The sequence below is a fragment of the Acomys russatus genome, chromosome 9, assembly GCF_903995435.1.
Source record: "Acomys russatus chromosome 9, mAcoRus1.1, whole genome shotgun sequence".
Lineage (NCBI taxonomy): Eukaryota > Metazoa > Chordata > Mammalia > Rodentia > Muridae > Acomys > Acomys russatus.
Window position 1 is genome coordinate 59,027,903 of NC_067145.1, and position 18,124 is coordinate 59,046,026.

General features: G+C 40.7%; 2 protein-coding genes across 5 annotated transcripts in view; one reads left to right on the top strand and one right to left on the bottom strand.

Moving 5' to 3' along the window:
• Positions 1 to 18,124, top strand: part of LOC127194016 (3-alpha-hydroxysteroid dehydrogenase) — a 1,235,587-nt gene that overhangs the window by 575,885 nt on the left and 641,578 nt on the right. The window lies entirely within an intron of this gene.
• The window catches only part of Tasor2 (transcription activation suppressor family member 2), a 52,282-nt gene that overhangs the window by 875 nt on the left and 33,283 nt on the right, over positions 1 to 18,124 (bottom strand). The window contains exons 13-17 of the mRNA XM_051151437.1: positions 13,981 to 14,407; positions 6,928 to 10,653; positions 4,711 to 4,827; positions 3,767 to 3,920; positions 2,613 to 2,718 (exon numbers count right to left, since the gene is read on the bottom strand). Of these exons, the coding sequence (XP_051007394.1) occupies positions 2,613 to 2,718; positions 3,767 to 3,920; positions 4,711 to 4,827; positions 6,928 to 10,653; positions 13,981 to 14,407 (4,530 nt within the window). The remainder of the gene's footprint in view (positions 1 to 2,612; positions 2,719 to 3,766; positions 3,921 to 4,710; positions 4,828 to 6,927; positions 10,654 to 13,980; positions 14,408 to 18,124) is intronic.

The following is an 18,124-nucleotide window of genomic DNA, read 5'->3' on the forward strand; positions in this document are numbered from 1 at the left end:
ACGGTGTCTGGTCCCCTGGATCTAGAGTTACAGGCAGTTTGAACCACCCAATATGGGTGCTAGGAACTCAGGTTTTCTTTCTAGTTCTGCTTCCACTTAAACTAATTGTGTTGAAACACTTGGCCAGGAGCTGGGTGCACACCTGTAATGGCAGCACTTGTGGAGACAGATTTCTGAGTTTGAGGCCAGCCTGGTTCTACCAAGGTTATACAGAGAAACTCTGTCTCAGAAACAACACCCCCCCACCCCCACAAATAGCCTGTCCTTTTTTATGTTCTTTTTCATGACATAATGGCCACCATGCATGCACTGTCCTGATTTATTACACCACCACCACCTTTGAAAAATACAGACTGAGCCGGGCACAGTGGCGCATGCCTGTAATCCCAGCACTCGGGAGGGGGAGGCCAGCCTGGTCTACAAAGGGGAGGCCAAAACAGCCAAGGCTACAGAGAAACCCTGTCTCAAAAAACAAAAGACTGGAGCCGGGCGTGGTGGTGCATGCCTTTAATCCCAGCACTCGGGAGGCAGAGGCAGGCGGATCGCTGTGAGTTCGAGGCGAGGCCAGCCTGGTTGACAAAGTGAGTCCAGGATGGCCAAGGCTACACAGAGAAACCCTGTCTCGAAAAACAAACAAACAAACAAAAAAGCAAAAACAAACAAACAAAAAAAACCCAAAAGACTGCAGACACGGCCACAACCTGTGTAGCTGCTGCCATCTCAAGCATGCATGCTCTCAACTGAAGGTTCTTAAAAGTTCTCAGGCAGTCACACAACTGCTTTTTCACTGGTCTTAGTGGATTTTTGCACTAATTATATGTAAACCAACATCTTTCTTACGAGTGGGGGAAAGTGTTTTGGCCTTCAGCTTGAGACTTCCCTCTGCTCCTGCCCTTAGCACTGAGATTACATTGTGTGTTGCCATGCCGATAGCAATAGGTCTAACTTACTTAAGTCTGGTCAGATCACTAATCTCAGTGAAACTAATCAGTAGCCAGAATTTTTATTTCTCACCTCCATAAAAATCTTTACTCATCCTATTTTTCTTCCGCCTAGAGAAAAGTCTGTCTTTAGTTCTTTAAATTTACTAACCTATAGGTTTGTACCTGACAGCGTTAATACATGGTTATTACTGATGTTAAGCTTTTCCTCTAAAATGTTCATTAGCTGGGGATGGAGAGATGACTTAGCTGTTAAGAGCACTGGCTGCTCTTCCCTAGGACCCAGGTTTGATCCGCAACAGCCATATGGTGGCTCATAATTGTTCAAGGCTTCAGCATTCATGTGGTACAGATATGCAGTCAACTCAGCCATATACACAATTTTAAAAAAGGTCAAGATCCTCTGTGGGTTTCTGGCCACACCCTCCAGTCTGCTCTGCACTGTTCACTATGCCTACCTTTGTTAGTGATCCTGTCTTTCCTAAGTCCCATACCAAGGAAGAACCTGAAACTTTATTGTTTTTAAATTTACATATCTCTATGTCAGTGTTAGTGTAAACACGGCACAGGGATTTAAAGGTACCCACAGAGGCCAGAACAGGACACTTGTGGATCCCTTAGGCTAGAGTTACAGGTGGTAGTGAGTCACCCAACATCGATGCTAATTAACATGCAAACTCTTGATGAAGCAAGGAAGTGCTTGCTGTAGCTGCTGAGCAATCTCTCCAGGCCATTCTTTAATGGTCTGATGCACTCACACAATTCCTGTTTACTTGTTCCTAGTGTCTGAATAAAGCAGTATTGGAAGTATTCAATAACTTAGTGCTCAAAGTTGGAATGGATGTTTAACGTCAAGAATAGCGAGTACTTCGCTCATGGTCACGTTTGTTCTGGGAATTACTGTGTTCCTCCTTGGTGTGAAGTGAGAATGAAACTGTTCCATGTAAAGCGTCTTCTAGTGCCTTTTAAACAATGTCTTGTCCATTTTATCCTTTCTTAATCTACTGAGCTTAAGGTCCTTTCCTACCTTTCTGTTTCCAGAGAACTTGGAGTTACACTTTGAATGGGCAGAAACTCATAGGCTCCAGGTCTCTTGAGCCAAATAAAGCTAATTAAAAAAAAAAAAAAAATCACTGTGTTGATGCTGGGGACAGTAAGAACCTGATGGATAAGCACAAGGACCTGAGATCCCAGCACCACAGAAAGAGCAGGTGCCATGGCACATGCCTATTAACTCCAACACTGAGGTTCAAGACAGGCTCACTGGCCAGCCTGGTTCAGTCAGACATTATCTTAAATAAGGTGGGCAAGGACAGAAGACACCTGATGTAGACTGACAGGCTCCATGCACGTAAGTGCAAAACCACACACACACACACAGTTAAGTCACTGCTTTAGATTACAATTTGCTTCCTGGTTAAATCCAGTACCTGACACCTCAGCCTATGAATGATGAAGTACCCAAAACCACACTAGCATCAAGCTCACAGTTGACGGTGTGTCTGCAGCTTATGGAAGCAGAGCCTGACTTAACTGTGGACGTTTCTGATCCTGACTCAAAATGCTGCTGTAAAATCCAAAGGTAACCAGCAGACATAAATCTTATGAAGTAATGTGATGCCCACTCTGACCAGGCCTGGGGTATTTGCAGCCTTCTCCACATGTATTTACCTGAGCTCTTCCTTGAGCTTTTTATTTTCTCTGTAATGAAGTAGCCATTTCCATCTTGCATTTTCATTTAGGTTTTCTAGGATTTTGAGAATTTCCTTCAGTTGAACTGTAGAATAAATTCAGCAAGAGAAATGTGTCTTAGTTTTTGTTGTTCATGCAAGGTTCATTAACTGTCACTGATGAGCAACCACTCATGATTCTGCCTCTTACAGGGCTGGGCAATGTTCGTCTCAGAGAGGTATATCCTGGGACTCCTCAAACCAGTTCTATCTAGTGATACACTGTAATGGAAAGAGCCACGCAGGGGCAAGAGCATGATGGTCACCTACAGCCAAGGCTGACCCAGTCACATGGCAGAAGAGCAGGAGAAGTCCACTGCTTCTGTTAAGCTAGTTTCCATGAGGAATTCATGCTGATTGAGAAGTGGCATTAACTTGCTGTGATGTGATCAGAAGGCAGGTGTGGGTTATTAGTGTTCGCAGTATTAACCAGGATGGCATTTGTTAGCATTAAAAAAAAAAAAAAAAAAAAAGACTTCTGCTGATAACAAGATAGTGACACTGTACCATCAGAAACAGAGCTAATTCTTAAACAAACACCTTAGAACATTGCTGACTTGCCAAGTGTTAAGAATTACTACATTAAAAAAAAAAAAAAAAAAGAATTACTACATTAGTCGGGAGGCAAAGGCAGGCTTGGTCTACAAAGTGAGTCCAGGACAGCCAAGGCTACACAGAGAAACCCTGTCTTCAAGAAAAGAAAAGAAAAGGAAAGGAAAGGGGGGAAAAAAAAAAAAAAAAAAAAAAGCATTTAGTGGGGCTGGAGATGTCTCAGCAGTTAGGAGCATTGTCTGCTCTTCCAGAGGTCCTGAGTTCAATTCCCAGCAACCACACGGTGGCTTCCAACCGTCTATAATGAGCTCTCTCTGCCCTCTCCTGGCCTGCAGGTGTACATAAAGACAGAGCACTCACAAACATAATAAACACATCTTTTTGTATGTGTGTTTGTGTACATTTAGTGCAGTAACTGGCACAAATTAAGCCCTAAATATGTGGCAAATGATTTCTTTAGAGTTAATTTCTTTTTGATGAAACAGTATGTATCATTGGGTGAGAAGAAATTGACCTAACTAGATTTCAAAGTTAAAGACCAACCTAATGTTAAATTTTCTAATATGTCATCATCTGATACTACAAAGCCGCCAGAGCGAAACAGCTCTTGGTAGGTGTCATTCAGAATGTCTTCAGGGCTGTCCACTCCAGCAAAGATGACACTGGGGAAATGCTTTAATTTCAGGAGAGAAGGAATCTATAAGACACAAAAAGATTTCCATGAAGAAAGTTACATGTAGGCACTGGATTTCAAGGACCATGAGCAACTAAAAAATGTGTTCAACCAGGACCACTAACTGACAACTCTGCCACACAGAAAGAACAGATCTCAGCCGGACGCAGTGGCAGGTGGATCCCCGTGAGTTCGAAGTCAGCCTGGTCTACAAAGTGAGTCCAGGACAGCCAAGGCTACACAGAGAAACCCTGTCTTGGAAAAAGATAAAATCAAAAATATTTTCATCTTATCATGAGTGGTCATTAGCTCATCAAAATTAATTGAGGAGGACTCTCGAAACAGTTCACAGAAGAACATGTCTGAAGTCCAGGGGACTTGGTCACATAAACTCACTGTTTCCAGCTCACCTGTGGTGCCAACACCAGCAGGCTCCCATTACTACCTACTGGCAACATAAGTACGCTCCTGTGCTGTGCCCACACGTTGCTTCTTGGGACAAGCAATTATTCTTGCTCCCTAGCAGGCAAATGAGTCCTTTTAAAGCATGATTTTCTTACACTCAAGACATCAAGTACATCTTTTCACAGTTCTCCCTATGCAGCTGATACAGTTTACCAACCTTCCCTACAGAATGTGGGTGATTGGTTCTACAGTGTGTCTGTCACAGTGTACACTGCCCCAGCATCTTCCCACTAGAGGCCCAAAGGACGTGTCGTTCAACTATTCTCTATACAGAACAGCGGGGATGTGACATATTACACAATCTCAGTGCCTAGAACACATTTTTCTTATTGTGAGATCCCAAACTTACTTGGTGCAAATGTGATATTATGTCTTCATTTCTGATGATAACTAAAAGTGTCTCATTCTCTTTGTGAAAGAAATCCTCAAGTTCAATCTCGGTATGGCCTCCTTTCTTTAGAATGCTCTGAAAGATTTAAAAAGGGCTGTTAGTAAAAAAGGATACTTGTCCAGAACATTGTTGTTGGTTTTTTGTTTTTTTTTTATTTTATTTTTTAGTAACTTCAGCTGCCCTGGAACAAACTATGTAGACCAGTCTGGCCCCAAATTTCCAGAGATGCAGCTGATTCTGCCTCCCAAGTGCCGCCATGCCCAGGTACAACTACTCTTACAACGCCTCCAGTTGGGCATGCTGGGGCATACATTCTTGGCACTTAGGAGACTGAGGAAGAATCATGAGTCCAGGTCAGTGCCAGCTGCTCAGCAACATGCTCATCTCAATGTGAAGCAAACAAAAGTATCTAACAGTACATCAAAAACACACACACATACACATTATTTTCTAAAATTTATGTATTTTTTTAATGTGTATGTACTTGGCTGGGCAGTGGTGGCGCACACCTTTAATCCCAGCACCTGGGAGGCAGAGGCAGGTGGATTGCTGTGAGTTCAAGGCCAGCCTGGTTTACAAAGTGAGTCCAGACAGCCAAGGCTACACAGAGAAACCCTGTCTCGAAACCTCCTGTCCCCCTCAAAAAAAAAAAAAAAAAAAAAAAAAAAAAAAAAAAGACTGTATTTTGATTGTTTTGTTTTCAAGAGACAGGATCTCACCCTGTATGGAGGCAGGCTGGCTTCAAACTCAGGCATCAAGTGCTGAGATTTACAGGTGTCAGGAACAAACAAGCATCATGCTCTTGAAGGCATGCTATTCTCAAATTTATTTTAGTATGTGTTCATTTCCTTGCGTAAAAATTGTGCCTTTGTACAAACGTGTTACTTTTTATTACAGTGCCCAAATGGTGAAATACTGTCAATATTTTCAATACATTCAATATAAAAACAAGAGGATGCCTATGGACAGTTATGAGCCACTGTGTAGATTCTGGGAACAGACTCCAGGTCTTGTGCCAAAACAGCAAGTACTGTTAACTGCTGGGCTACTTCTCCAATCCCTGCTATTTATCTTTTAAGACATATTATTATAAGGCTGGGTGCAGTGGTGCACGCCTATAATCCCAGCACTCAGGGAAGCAAAGGCACGTGGATCGCTGTGAGTTCGAGGCCAGCCTGGTCTACAAAGTGAGTCCAGAACAGTCAAGACCACACAGAGAAACCCTGTCTGAAAATAAACTAAAGAACAGAAGAGTCTTTGCCGTGACCTTAGGATGACGTCTATATATAATACAGCTTAGTGCCTTCCCATGTGACTTTAATGTCTCTAAATTCATTTTATTTTTTTCTAAACTCATTTCTTGAGAGTAAACTGTGTTCCAGTGGTGCTGACCAGCCCTGCCCTTGCTGCTTCACTGTGTCCCACATCTTGTCCTTTGCCATCCCACATTGCTTTTCTCTCTGTGGCACTAAGCCTTTAGTAGAATGTATCTAAATTGGTACAAAGATTACTTTTCACTTCCTTCATTGCAGAAGTTTTTATTATCTACTTTCCTACAGTGTATACATAAATAAAAAAGGTATTTTGGTGTGTTTTGCACATGGATGAATGGAGGGGCCTGAGTTGACATCAGGTCTCTTCTATTGATCTCCACCAATTTGCCATAGGGTCTCTCACCAAACCTACAACTATTTAGCTAGAATGGTTGGGCAGTGGGTCCCAGGGATCGATCCACCAGCCTCTTTCTTCCCAGTGTTTGGATTACAGGCTTTTTGTATCATCAATGTGCTTATGCCTTCAAGCTTGTATGGCCAGCATTTTACTGAATGAGCCTGTCATCTTCATAGTCGTGGAATAGAATTTTTCTTAAAAAAATAAAATAAATGATAAGAATGTGGTCTCTGAAAACTAATGTAACCACGGTGAGAGCCTGACTTGGGAGAGGCAGCAGCATTTGTCCTGATTCACCAGTTAGCCTTTTTCACTTTTGCCCTGTTGGAATTTCTGTTCCACTTGAGTTACTGACAACATATGCCATGTAGTATGGAGATAAAAACTGAGATTAAAGCCTAAATACCACAAACCATCCCATTTCTTTTTAAGTCCAAACTTCTAAGTTTATTATTTCTAAAAGTAAAATTAGGTGATAATTAGTAGAGTAAGCTGGTACTTTACCTTTGTTCTTAAAAAGAATGATTTATCTTCTGTTTCAACAAGGTAGAACCAGAAAGGGCTCTTACAAGCCTCTCTCATAACTCCTTTTAGTTTCATATGCAGAGTGGCGCACAAGTCTGTGATCACATCTTTGTAGGATACCCACTGTCTTGGCTGGAATGTCTCCTTGGACACAGCTTCTGCAGAAGCTACACTTAACTCTTTATCTTGGGAAGCAATTTGGTCACTGTTCTTCATTACCTTATTAAATTCAGCATATTCGTGTAGAATAAGTGAAATATCATTTCTCGCTTCTTTAAAAGTAGTGTTGTGTTTCAGTTTACTGAGGTGGAACGGAACAGTCTGACTTCTTTCAGAATTTGTTCTACTTTGACTACATTTCTCCTTCCAAAAAGAGGAAGAGCTGTCTAGACGGCTGCCTGAGTGGCCTCTTCGGCAATGGCTCTGCCGCCTAGCGACTGTCATCAGAATGGGGCTTCTGCTCTTGGGTGGAAGACGCAGAACTGAGGCCTCAGGTGTTTGGGAAGAAGGCACCGTTTCAACAGAGATTTGGAGGAGTGACTCTTCAGGGAAGATGGTGGAAGGGCTGGATTGCTGAGAACCCCCCTTCTTTATTATTTGCTTTAGCTTATGGTCAAAACGCAAGTACTCCAGGTCTAACGTGTTCTGAGTGATGTCATCTGTCACATGCCAGGTGTTAGTCCAGGAGCTGAGCAGGGCGCAGTTTGCACTGAAATCCCGATGCCTCTTCAGGGAATGCAACTTTCTTGTGGTATCTTTGAACTCTTTTGTTATAGTAAAGTTAGCATAAGTCCTGGGGTTACCATGGGAATCTGGGATTTGGATATAACATGGCATACATTTACTATTTGTTGAATTAGGACACAGTTCTGTCTCCTGGTTTCTGGGTGGGATGTGTGACTCCAGCTCTGAAATTTTGCTAGAGTAGGTCCAAGTGTCACTATCACTGTTGTCTAAGTTTGTGAAAGAGTCACACCTATCTTTTATACTATCTTTTTGGCATGCATGATTACCTTTCGAAGTATACAAATTTTCCACATCAGATTTGCTGTTTTTACAATCAAGACCATCATTATCATAGTCTCCAGAAAGTGGCCCATGGGGCATGGGAGCATTTGCACTTATCGCTGTATCCCTGCTTAGTGTTTCAGCTTCGGCCTTGGTTTCATGTCCCATATTAGGGCTTTCATTAATAGTATGTTCTTTGTAGATACCATGGAAAGACTCGACAGATTCTGGGGCAAAGGAAACAGAAGGCTCTTCACTGCTAATTTTACTGATGTCTGCTATATTTTGGAAAGAATGAACATTCTGGGAAAAAACCCCACCATTCAAAAGCTCTTTCACTTCACATGCTGATGTGTCCTGCAGCACATGAATGGTTTCTTGTTCACCTTGTGTAGATATGGAGTTAGACTGAAGGCTGATGGCATTGAGATCTCTGCTTTCTTCATGTAATTCAGTTCCAATATTCCTAAGTAAACTGGCCATTCTGACTACTGGTATTTCCTGTGTTTGAAACTCTGGTGCTACATTTACTCGATCTGTGTAATAGGTGCACTGAGCACTGCCAGAGGAAGAAACACATTTTGTGGTCTCTGGATGCATATACGCCTGTATGATGTCAGAGTTCACTGCCCCAGCCTCTATATTATGATCAGCCTCTGTTCTCACATCACTGCCACAGACATTCTTCTTGTTTTTAGAACGAGTCTGTTTTAATGACATATTCACTATTTTACTTGCAGTGGTCACAGAAACCAATGTGTCAGTCAAAGACTTATTTTCAACGACTTTTCTAGGGCTGTATGAGGATACATTGGATTTCAAGGCAACATGTTTTATGTCCATATTTCCGTTCTCCATACAGTTTGCCTGCAATGAATTTCCCCATTCTACAGGTTTTTCAAGAGGATTGAAGTTACCTTCATATTCGGGGGGTGAGGTAGGCTTACTTAACTCTGTACCATAGCTCTGCACCTTCTCTGAGAAAGATGAACTCTCACTGTGCTCACTTGGGCCTTTAGTTAGGATCTGTGGCATATCAGCTGAGAGCTGCACTTGTACTTGAGTTAACTCATCTTGCCCCATTGGCTTCTTAGGAACAACAAAAGAACTTTCTGTTTCTGGTATTGTTAAATCTCCTGACTCACTCTGGGAGAACGTGTTAGTTTTCTCAGACTGTGTACTATGTAGTTTTAAACAACATGGAGATGATGATTCTGTGTTTTCAGTTTGTACTATGGGATCAGGACTAGAGGCTGGTGACACTTCTTCTATTAGAGGACCAAAGGGAAAGTCAGAGCTAACATTAACATCCTCTGCAACCTCAGGCGTATAATTTTCTTTATAAAGTACCCATGTTCCTGGTTTTAAATAATTACCCTGTCTCTCATTTTTTAATGGTTCTCTGGATTCCACAGGACACACTGACATACAGCTAGCTGAATTTATTTCTCTGTTTTTTATGAGGCTCACCCGTTCCTCTGGTTCAACCGTTTCTTCAGATGTACTCTGTAGTCTTAAATTTGATACTGGGGCCCTCTGAGATTGTTCAATTTCGCCAGCTACCATTTCCTCCCTGGGGCTTGTAGGTGGTGATATTGTTAGAGTCAGATTAATATCAGAATCTTCCCCTGACAATTCCATGCTAACCTCCTCCCTATTCAGAGATAGATCAGTTTGTTTGGGAAACACTGAATTTAATGTCTGCAAGACCTTTTCTTGTTTTAGACTACTGTTGTCACTATTCCTTACGTCTGAAGAGCCATCTGATATATTACTTATTCCTGGAGCACAGTTAAGGGGCTGCTGGTCCCCCAGGGTAGCAGAAGCTGATAAGGAGACTACTTTAACTTGTGATGGTTCTAGAACCTCACCTACGGACATGCTGAAGCCATTCTGAGTCTGCAGAAAGGAAGCTTGTGGGCATTTTGCTTCATCACCGGCTAAGGGATAAGTATAACTTTTAACTAATGACAGTGCCTCTATTCTCGATCCTTCATCAGCTGACGATGTTGGAGGAGGGATCTCTTTCTGTGATGGACAGAGGTTTTCAGGATGTGCTTCCTTTTTTACGGAGGAGGCAGGAAGGCACTTACTATCTTTTAATTCTGACATAGCAAGAAGAGGAATGTCCCTGGGGCATTGTGTTTGTGCCTTTTCCAATGCAGACACAGGATACTGAATTCTCAAGGCAGGGGATAGTTGTTTAACCAGCTCGGAATTAAAGCCTATAGACTTGTCAGCTGTATTTACTTCTGTTTGTATTGGCACACAGACATTTTTTTCAAAAGCAGGAGTAACTGGTTCCAGATTAATCATCATATATTCCACATTACCATCCATCCTTTCTACCGAGGACTGACAGTCGTGATTTATGGGGCTGCTAGGCTGGATAACATCCTGTACAGCACCTGTTTTTATCAGCAGTGATGGGTGAAAAGTATCAACTTTGTTCTCAAGGGTGCTGAACACAGACTTATGACACATCATTGACTCACTGTTGGCCCCATCATAAACTGTGGTCAAGGTGGCTTGTGAGACAGAGCCACTACAAGAAACCATCTTTGTGCTCTGACAGGTTTTATCTCCACCTCTGGGTATGCAAGATCCATTACTTTCAGCACTTCCAACAGCAGAAAGTATATTATCAGAAGTCTCTAGTTCATCAGACAATTCTTGTTTGGCTTTCCTTCTAGTTACCTAAAATGACAAAAGGTTAAAAATAAAGTTCAACAGATGAAAAAAATACACACGTGTGTGTGTGCGCATGTGTGTGTGTGTATTTATAGATGGAAAGGACCAATTTTGGTTTGTTGAATCTTAATGTGTAAAACATCATCAGACGGTAGAGATAAACAAACTCATCATCACATCAGGGATGTGTGGTTTATTTATTTTTTTTTGCGGTGCAAAATATTAAACTTAGGCCCAAACATACATTCAGCGAGCACTCTACCACTTAACCACACACACAGCCTCTTACGCTCAAACTTACATGTGCCATCTGTCAGTTAAGAAATGGAGCACTAGAGAAGAAACAGTACTTAATTTTCTGTTAGTAAAAATAAAAGATAACATCTAGGGCCAAAAATAAACTTTTCTTCTTAAATAGTAATTTCCAACTACACCATACAAACACTGACATCTGTAACCTTCCTACAAGCCAGTAAATTATTACTATCCCATGTACTCTAAATAACCAATTGTGTAGGTAATGGTCTCTCCTTAATCCTTTGCTTAAAGATGGAGACAGTTATTTTTTTATTTTATTGCCTCTCTGTCTACAAAGCAATAGAAAATTCATCAATATGTCTTTTTCATTCATATGAAAAGGACTGAGTTAAACAGTATCAAATAGAATCCAGATTATTATCAGCAGGACATCTCGAGACAACACTGATGAATTCATCAAAGAGTTGTTAAGTCTCCATGTGATCTTGTCTAGACCATGAAAAACGTAATTGATACCATTTACTGTACAAGGCTATGTTTGGAGCATTATGCTTACAGACTGCCACATAGAAGCATGTTGGACTTCTGTTTTAAATATCATTAAAAACATTTCTGTCTCAACCAAAGAGGTATCAACTTGAATAGTCAGGGTAGGGAACTAAGATGTCAGGTTTTTTGTTTGTTTGTTCTGTTTTTGTTTTGTTTTGAGACAGGGTTTCTCTGTGTAGCCTTGGCTAACCTGAAATTCACTCTGTAAAGCAGGCTGGCCTTGGTAGCCTTGGCTGCTCTAGACTTCCTTAGTCAAGGATCATATATAGAGAGGTCAGAGGATAACTTCTAGGAGTTGGTTCACTTTCCAAGCAGTGTTCCAGATCAAAGTAGGCTGTCAGGCTTACATGGCAAACATTTTTACCTGGTGAGCCATCTTATTTGCCCAAAGTTTAGCCTTCTTAAAACCTTTAATCCCGGCACTCTGAAGGCAAAGGCAGAGGCAGGTGGATCTCTGTTGAGTTCAAGGCCTGTAAAGAGAGTTCCAGGACAGCCAGGGCTATCACACAAGAGAAACTCTATCTCGAGGGGGGGGGGGGGGAATCATTCCTTAAATTAATACTGGAAAATGATCTCATTAAAACATTTCTGTCAAGATGCGGTGATGAACATCTTTAATCCTACCACTTGGGAGGCAGAGGCAGGAAGACCTCTGAGTTCTAGGACAGCCGGGACTATACAGAGAAACCATATCTCAACCATAATGGAAGAACAACAAACAACATTTCTGCCTTAAAAAAGAGGCTCTTTGTAAGAAACTAGTACTGACCTATGTAGTAACTGTTACCTGCCTTACAAATTACCTTTTTATTCTAAACTTATTGCCGCTATTAATCAGATTTTATTTATATCCCTGAAGACAGGACAAAATTTCTGAGCTTTATTTTCATGAAAAATAAATCAGTTATGTAGAAAATATATCCAAAGATACTATTATCTGAATTATATCCAAAGATACTAACACAGAAACAACTAGATTGTTTGGATCTGAGTCGTGGATTTGCAATGTATAATGTGACTTCACACTATTTCCTCAGCCTGCTTTCTCATCATACCTACCTACCTACCTACCCATCTCTCCCCACCCGCCCCCGCCTGCCTTTAATTGGCATTAGATATTTGGAGGTAGAGTTAAAAGTGGTTGTGAGCCACCCGACATGGGTGCTGGGAACTGAACTTGGAAGAACACCAAGTGTTCTTAGCTACTGAGCTATCTCTCCTGCCCAAGCTCACAGTTCTTTCTTCACTTGCTTCGTTTCAGAATCAACTGAGTTATTGTGAGTGAAGAGTTTGGAATACTATTTAGTATACAGAGCTATAACTATGTTAACTTTGCCAATAATAATGGTTACTTGAAGATACTTTCCTAGGCTTTTTTGTTATTCTTGTTTTTCCAGACAGGGTTTCTCTGTGTGGCCTTGATGTCTTGGACTCACTTTGCAGACCAGGCTAGATTTAAACTCACAGAGAAGTGCCCCTGCCTCCCGAGTGATGAGACTACTGTGTAAGCCACCACACCGATCCTTGGCTCATTCTTGACAAGTCCGCACTGACCTCATGTATGCAATGTACCATAGGTCCTGTTCAAGCTCTATTCAAGTTATTCCAGACTACATTTGGGCCATGAACTTTAAAAAGTTTTTGTAACCACTTTCTTACTTATTCTAGATAAAATGTGGGTTACTTGGCCTGGCTTAAAATGAAGGAGTAAAACAAAACACACTTTCCAAACTTGGTAAATAGTAACCCACAAATGACTTTCCTTTAGAGTTGTGATATTTTCCTACTCAACTGTCATTCAAACTAATGCAAAAATAACTAATTTTACTCTGCTTCGCCAAAGTCTATCAAACCATTGCTAATATTTATTTCTAACACTGATCCTTAATATCCAGGTAAGGCATAATAATCGGTTATTTGTGTTTGTTCCAGTGGGTGCATGTGTGTGTAGATCAGAGGTCAACTTTGAGGAAAAAAAAAAGGTCAACTTTGGTTGCTGTTCTTCTGGTTTCATTCACCTTGTATTTTCTCTTACTTGCTTGGAGCTCTCTTAATATGCTATGGCCAGCAAGTCCCAGGGATTTATCTGTCTCTTTCTCCTGCACATTTCTCTACTTCTGGGGTTATAGATGATCACTGCCATGTATGTATGGCTTTTACATGGGTGCTGTAGATTTGAACTCAGGTCCATATGCTTGTACAGCAAAGAATTTATCCATTAAACTATCTCCCTAGTTCTTATAGTCACTTCTCTTAAAACAAGTTCAGAGTAAGCACTTTGCTCCAAATTATAATATTAATAAGTGACAATCAAGATGGGTTTCCTTTATCTTGTTCAATTAAGATGGTAGACAAAACCTACCTGTGTACAGGAACACTTTGTAAGAATTATGTTTGGGACACTAATCTTCTATTTAGCTAGAAGGTCCATTATTTTTCCCCTGAAATAACATTGTTTTCAATGTTTACATATAAAATAAAAAATTATCAAAAAAATTAATACTAGAATTTATAATAGTATCTCACCTTATCATTACAATAGATGAAATTCTGGTTTCCTAAAGAATCCAGGTGATGCTCTCCTGTAAACATCTCTTTCTGTTCATTCTGTACACACAGTTCCAAGTCTCTAGTGGTTGGCGGATTAATGAAAGGAAGCACGCAGTTAGATCCAGGAAAGGTCATATTGGTGGCATGACCTTCGTATGCTTCCTTAGTCTCCAACAGAGGGTCTACAGAATGTCTCTCCAAAATGGAAAACGCCTCAATTTCACTGTAGTCAAAGGATTCTAGAGTCCTATTTATGCATACATACTTTGCTGGGTTTTTGTGTTCTACTACCTTTCGAGCTGATTCGCTATCTTTGTTCTTTTTGCTGTAGAACAGAGCTACCCACATATGAAGTAAAAGCATCACATCTTCCGCATTTTCACGCAAATCAGTGTTCCAAGGTCTGAGATGTTAAAGAAAACGCAAAAAATAATTGAAATGTTATATTTAGTTAATTGTCGCAAACAAGTTCCTTTATCAATAATAATCTTTATGTTCATTTTCATTTTAAAATCTACAAATATGGAACAGTAAGAGTAATTATGAAGTGTAACCTATTCATTTTAAAGTGAAGAAAACCAAGGATCAGAACATTGACTTATTTCAAAGTACAAAACTTACATGAAAGAACAGCTGGGGGTTGGTCTGGTACTATGTATTCTGATGCTAATTACTAGCCCTCAAGATCTAGTTGCTTCCCAAAGCACATTCCTGTCCTCGTGTAAACCTTATGTTACCTATTTAGAGTTGATTGGTTAATTAAAAATGCTGGGCCCAGATCCGCCCGTCATAATGTTCTTCTTGTAGGTTTCTAGGACCCTCTGAATCCTTCTATTTCCCCATTCTCCCATACTTCTCTTACTTAGAGTCCCAAAAGGATGTCCTCCCCTCTGTCCCACTTTCCTGTTAAGTGTAGACTTTCATGGGACATGCCCCTTGGGTTAGTGACCAGATATAAGTGAGTATATACCATTTGACTCTTTCTGCTTCTGGGTTAACTCACTATGATCATTTCTAGTTCAATCTATCTGTCCACAAATTTCGGGACTCCCTTGTTTTTAATAGCTGAGTCGTATTCCTTAGTGTAAATGTACCACAGTTTTTTAATCCATTCTTCTACTGAGGGACACTTAGACTGTTTCCAGGTTCGGGCTATTATGAATAAGGCTGCTATGAACATGGTTGAGCAAATGCTCTTGTTGTGTGCTGGCACCAGCCAAGGACAATACGTGCAGTAAACATCGAATCCCTACCCAGATCTACCCAATGGACAGGATGTTCTTCACAGTTGAATGGAGAGTGGGGACTGACTTTCACATGAACTCTGGTGCCCCATATTTGACCACGTCCCCTGGATTGGGAGACCGTGTGGCACTCAGAGGAAGGACAGCAGGCTACCCTATGAGCATATAAAAGGGGAGGAAGTCCCCCTCAGTCACACTCATAGGGGAGGGGAGTAAGGGGAAAATGGGAGGGAGGGAGGAATGGGAGGATACAAGGGATGGTGTAACTACTGAGATGTAATATGAATAAATTAATAAAAAATATTTTTTAAAATGCTGAAGCCTGGGATTTGGCAGAAAAGAGAGGGGCAGAGTTTAAGGTTGGGGTAGGGTGGCCTGGGATCAGGAAAGAGGCAGAGAGAAGACAGTTACAGGAGGAGGAAGAAAGAGGTCAAGATGGGCATAGCACCTTACTGAATCCGCATGGGTGGAAGGGAAGTGTCCAAGATAGGAATGATTAAAGCAGATGGGATGAGGGCTGAGAAGTGATAAGGATAGTTTAGAGGGTTATTATCTGCCCAGTCCCAGGTAATATGAGGTTATTCTAAAATACAACAGGTGTCTGTTTCTTTATTGATTATGATAAAGGGCTATGTAACACCCACAATAAATATAGGGATTTAATAGTAAATATTATTAGTTATTTCTTATATGTACTACAACAAAGAACATTTAAGTTTCCTGACCCCTGGTCTAGCATTTGTCTTTCATACCACCCAAACTTATCCTGGAGACAGTCTGTTTAATGGTTCTACCTTACAATGGCTAGTTCACTTACTTTTCACTTTTTGTCCCTTATAATAGTTGCAAAAGAATGACATTAGAATATTCTCTGTGTGTCCTCATTTCTACCACAGACAGAATTCTGCCTTAAAAGGGGCAAGCTTGGATGCAGGCAGAGTTGATGGCCAAACCATGCCAAGACAGGGTAAAGCAAGTCCTCAGTAGTTCCTGCCTCACAAATATGTCTGTCTGATATATTGGGCCAGAAAGCTGAAGATGATGCTCCAACGTTATAGTTTTGGGTGAATGCTCAGGTAGCAAACTGTCTCTGTCATATTTTCCATTTGGGAAGCCGCTAACCTGTACCCTGTGTATACTCAGGAAATTAATTTTATCCCTTTCTCAAGTCTCTGATTGGGTTGAAGACCAGATAGTTTAGTTTTACAATTAAGCTTAGTTGTTTAGGGGTTAAGATGTTTTCAGGACTATACAGATGTTTTAAGTTGATAATGACAAGATATGATAGATACTGATTTACATTCAGACTTTTAGACATACCAAGATAGGAAAGATGTTTTCTTCAAGGATGCCTAACAAATAGTCAAAACTCTAAGAATGTAACATTTATATAATTCCTGATTGTGTCATGGTTCTTTTTGCTGTGTGTAGTTTATTGTATCTATGTGTAATAATATAAATGTCTATGTAAAAATTTTAAAAATCTTTTATTAAAAAATTCTCTGGCCACCAAGAAGAGACCTGATACCCTATGAGCATATACAGGGGGAAGAGTTCCCCCTCAGTCACGGTCATAGGGGAAGGGAGTAAGGGGGAAATAGGAGGGAGGTAGGTATGGGAGGATACAAAGGATGGGATAATAACTGAGAGGTAATATGAATAAATTAATAAAATATATATTTAAAAAATTCTCTGGGCAATGTAGCAAAAACTAAACTATTTTCAGATTATAGTTCTAAATTGTATTCTGAAACCATAAGGAAAGATACAAAACATTTCTGGTTTTATGCAAAAAGACAACAGCTAGCTAAGTGGGCTGAAGTGGAGTTAGGGGATCTGCAGAGTTAGGCTACAGTTACACAGGAGTCAGACTAATTAAGAAAACAACATACCTGTATGTTTGTGGACCTAAGCAGGAAAGACATCTGGCACTGTGAATGCCATTTAGCAAATATAAAATGGTTCACAAATGCAGAATATTATTCCAAACTGTTAATTCTTCTTGATAATAATAGCTACCATTTATTATGTTAGGCCAGTCACTGCGCAATGGCCTATGTCATTAAACCTATATTTAAAAACCACTTTCCACTACAAGCTACCTCCAGCATCTTGAAATTTGCTAAGAGAAGTCAACCCCAGAACGCACCAAAGTCTGCAGCTCAATGAGATTCCTAAATGAACTGTATATACAGTAGATTGAGAATCACTGCCTAGAAGCACATACTTATTTCAGGTGACAAGATGCAAAAACTAGGAAAGCCATTAATTTAAGTTCCAGAAACCAGTAGTGCTAGTAAGTCTGTTACTGCCATGATTGTCTGTTTCTTCTTCTTCTTTTGTTTTTTGTTTTGTTTTGTTTTTGTTTTTTGAGACAGGGTCTCTATCTGTGTAGCCTTGGCTGTCCTGGACTTGCTTTGCAGACCAGGCTGGCCTCAAACTCAGTGATCCGCCTGCCTCTGCCTCCCAAGTACAGGGATTAAAGGCATGCGCCACCACGCTTGGCCTTTTTTTGTTTTTTGAGACAGGTTTTTTTCTTTGTACCCCTGGCTGTCTTGGAACTAACTATCCACCTGGCTGTCCTTGAACTCACAAAGGTCTGCAGGCCTCTGCCTCCTGAGAGATGAGATTAGAGGTGTGCACCACTACCACCTGGCTCCATGGATCCTCCGTATGGTAAGACTCACCGACCCACTCATTCATCTAGAGTGATTCACTCCTGTCAATTTCACGAACAAACACTGTGAATGAAAATCCATTCACAAGGCTACATTTATCTTTACAAGTTCTCCATGTGATCATCAACAGTACCAAAATCTGTCAACAACTCTCAGTAAACACCAACTTGACATTATTGTATTATGGCTTTGTAACAT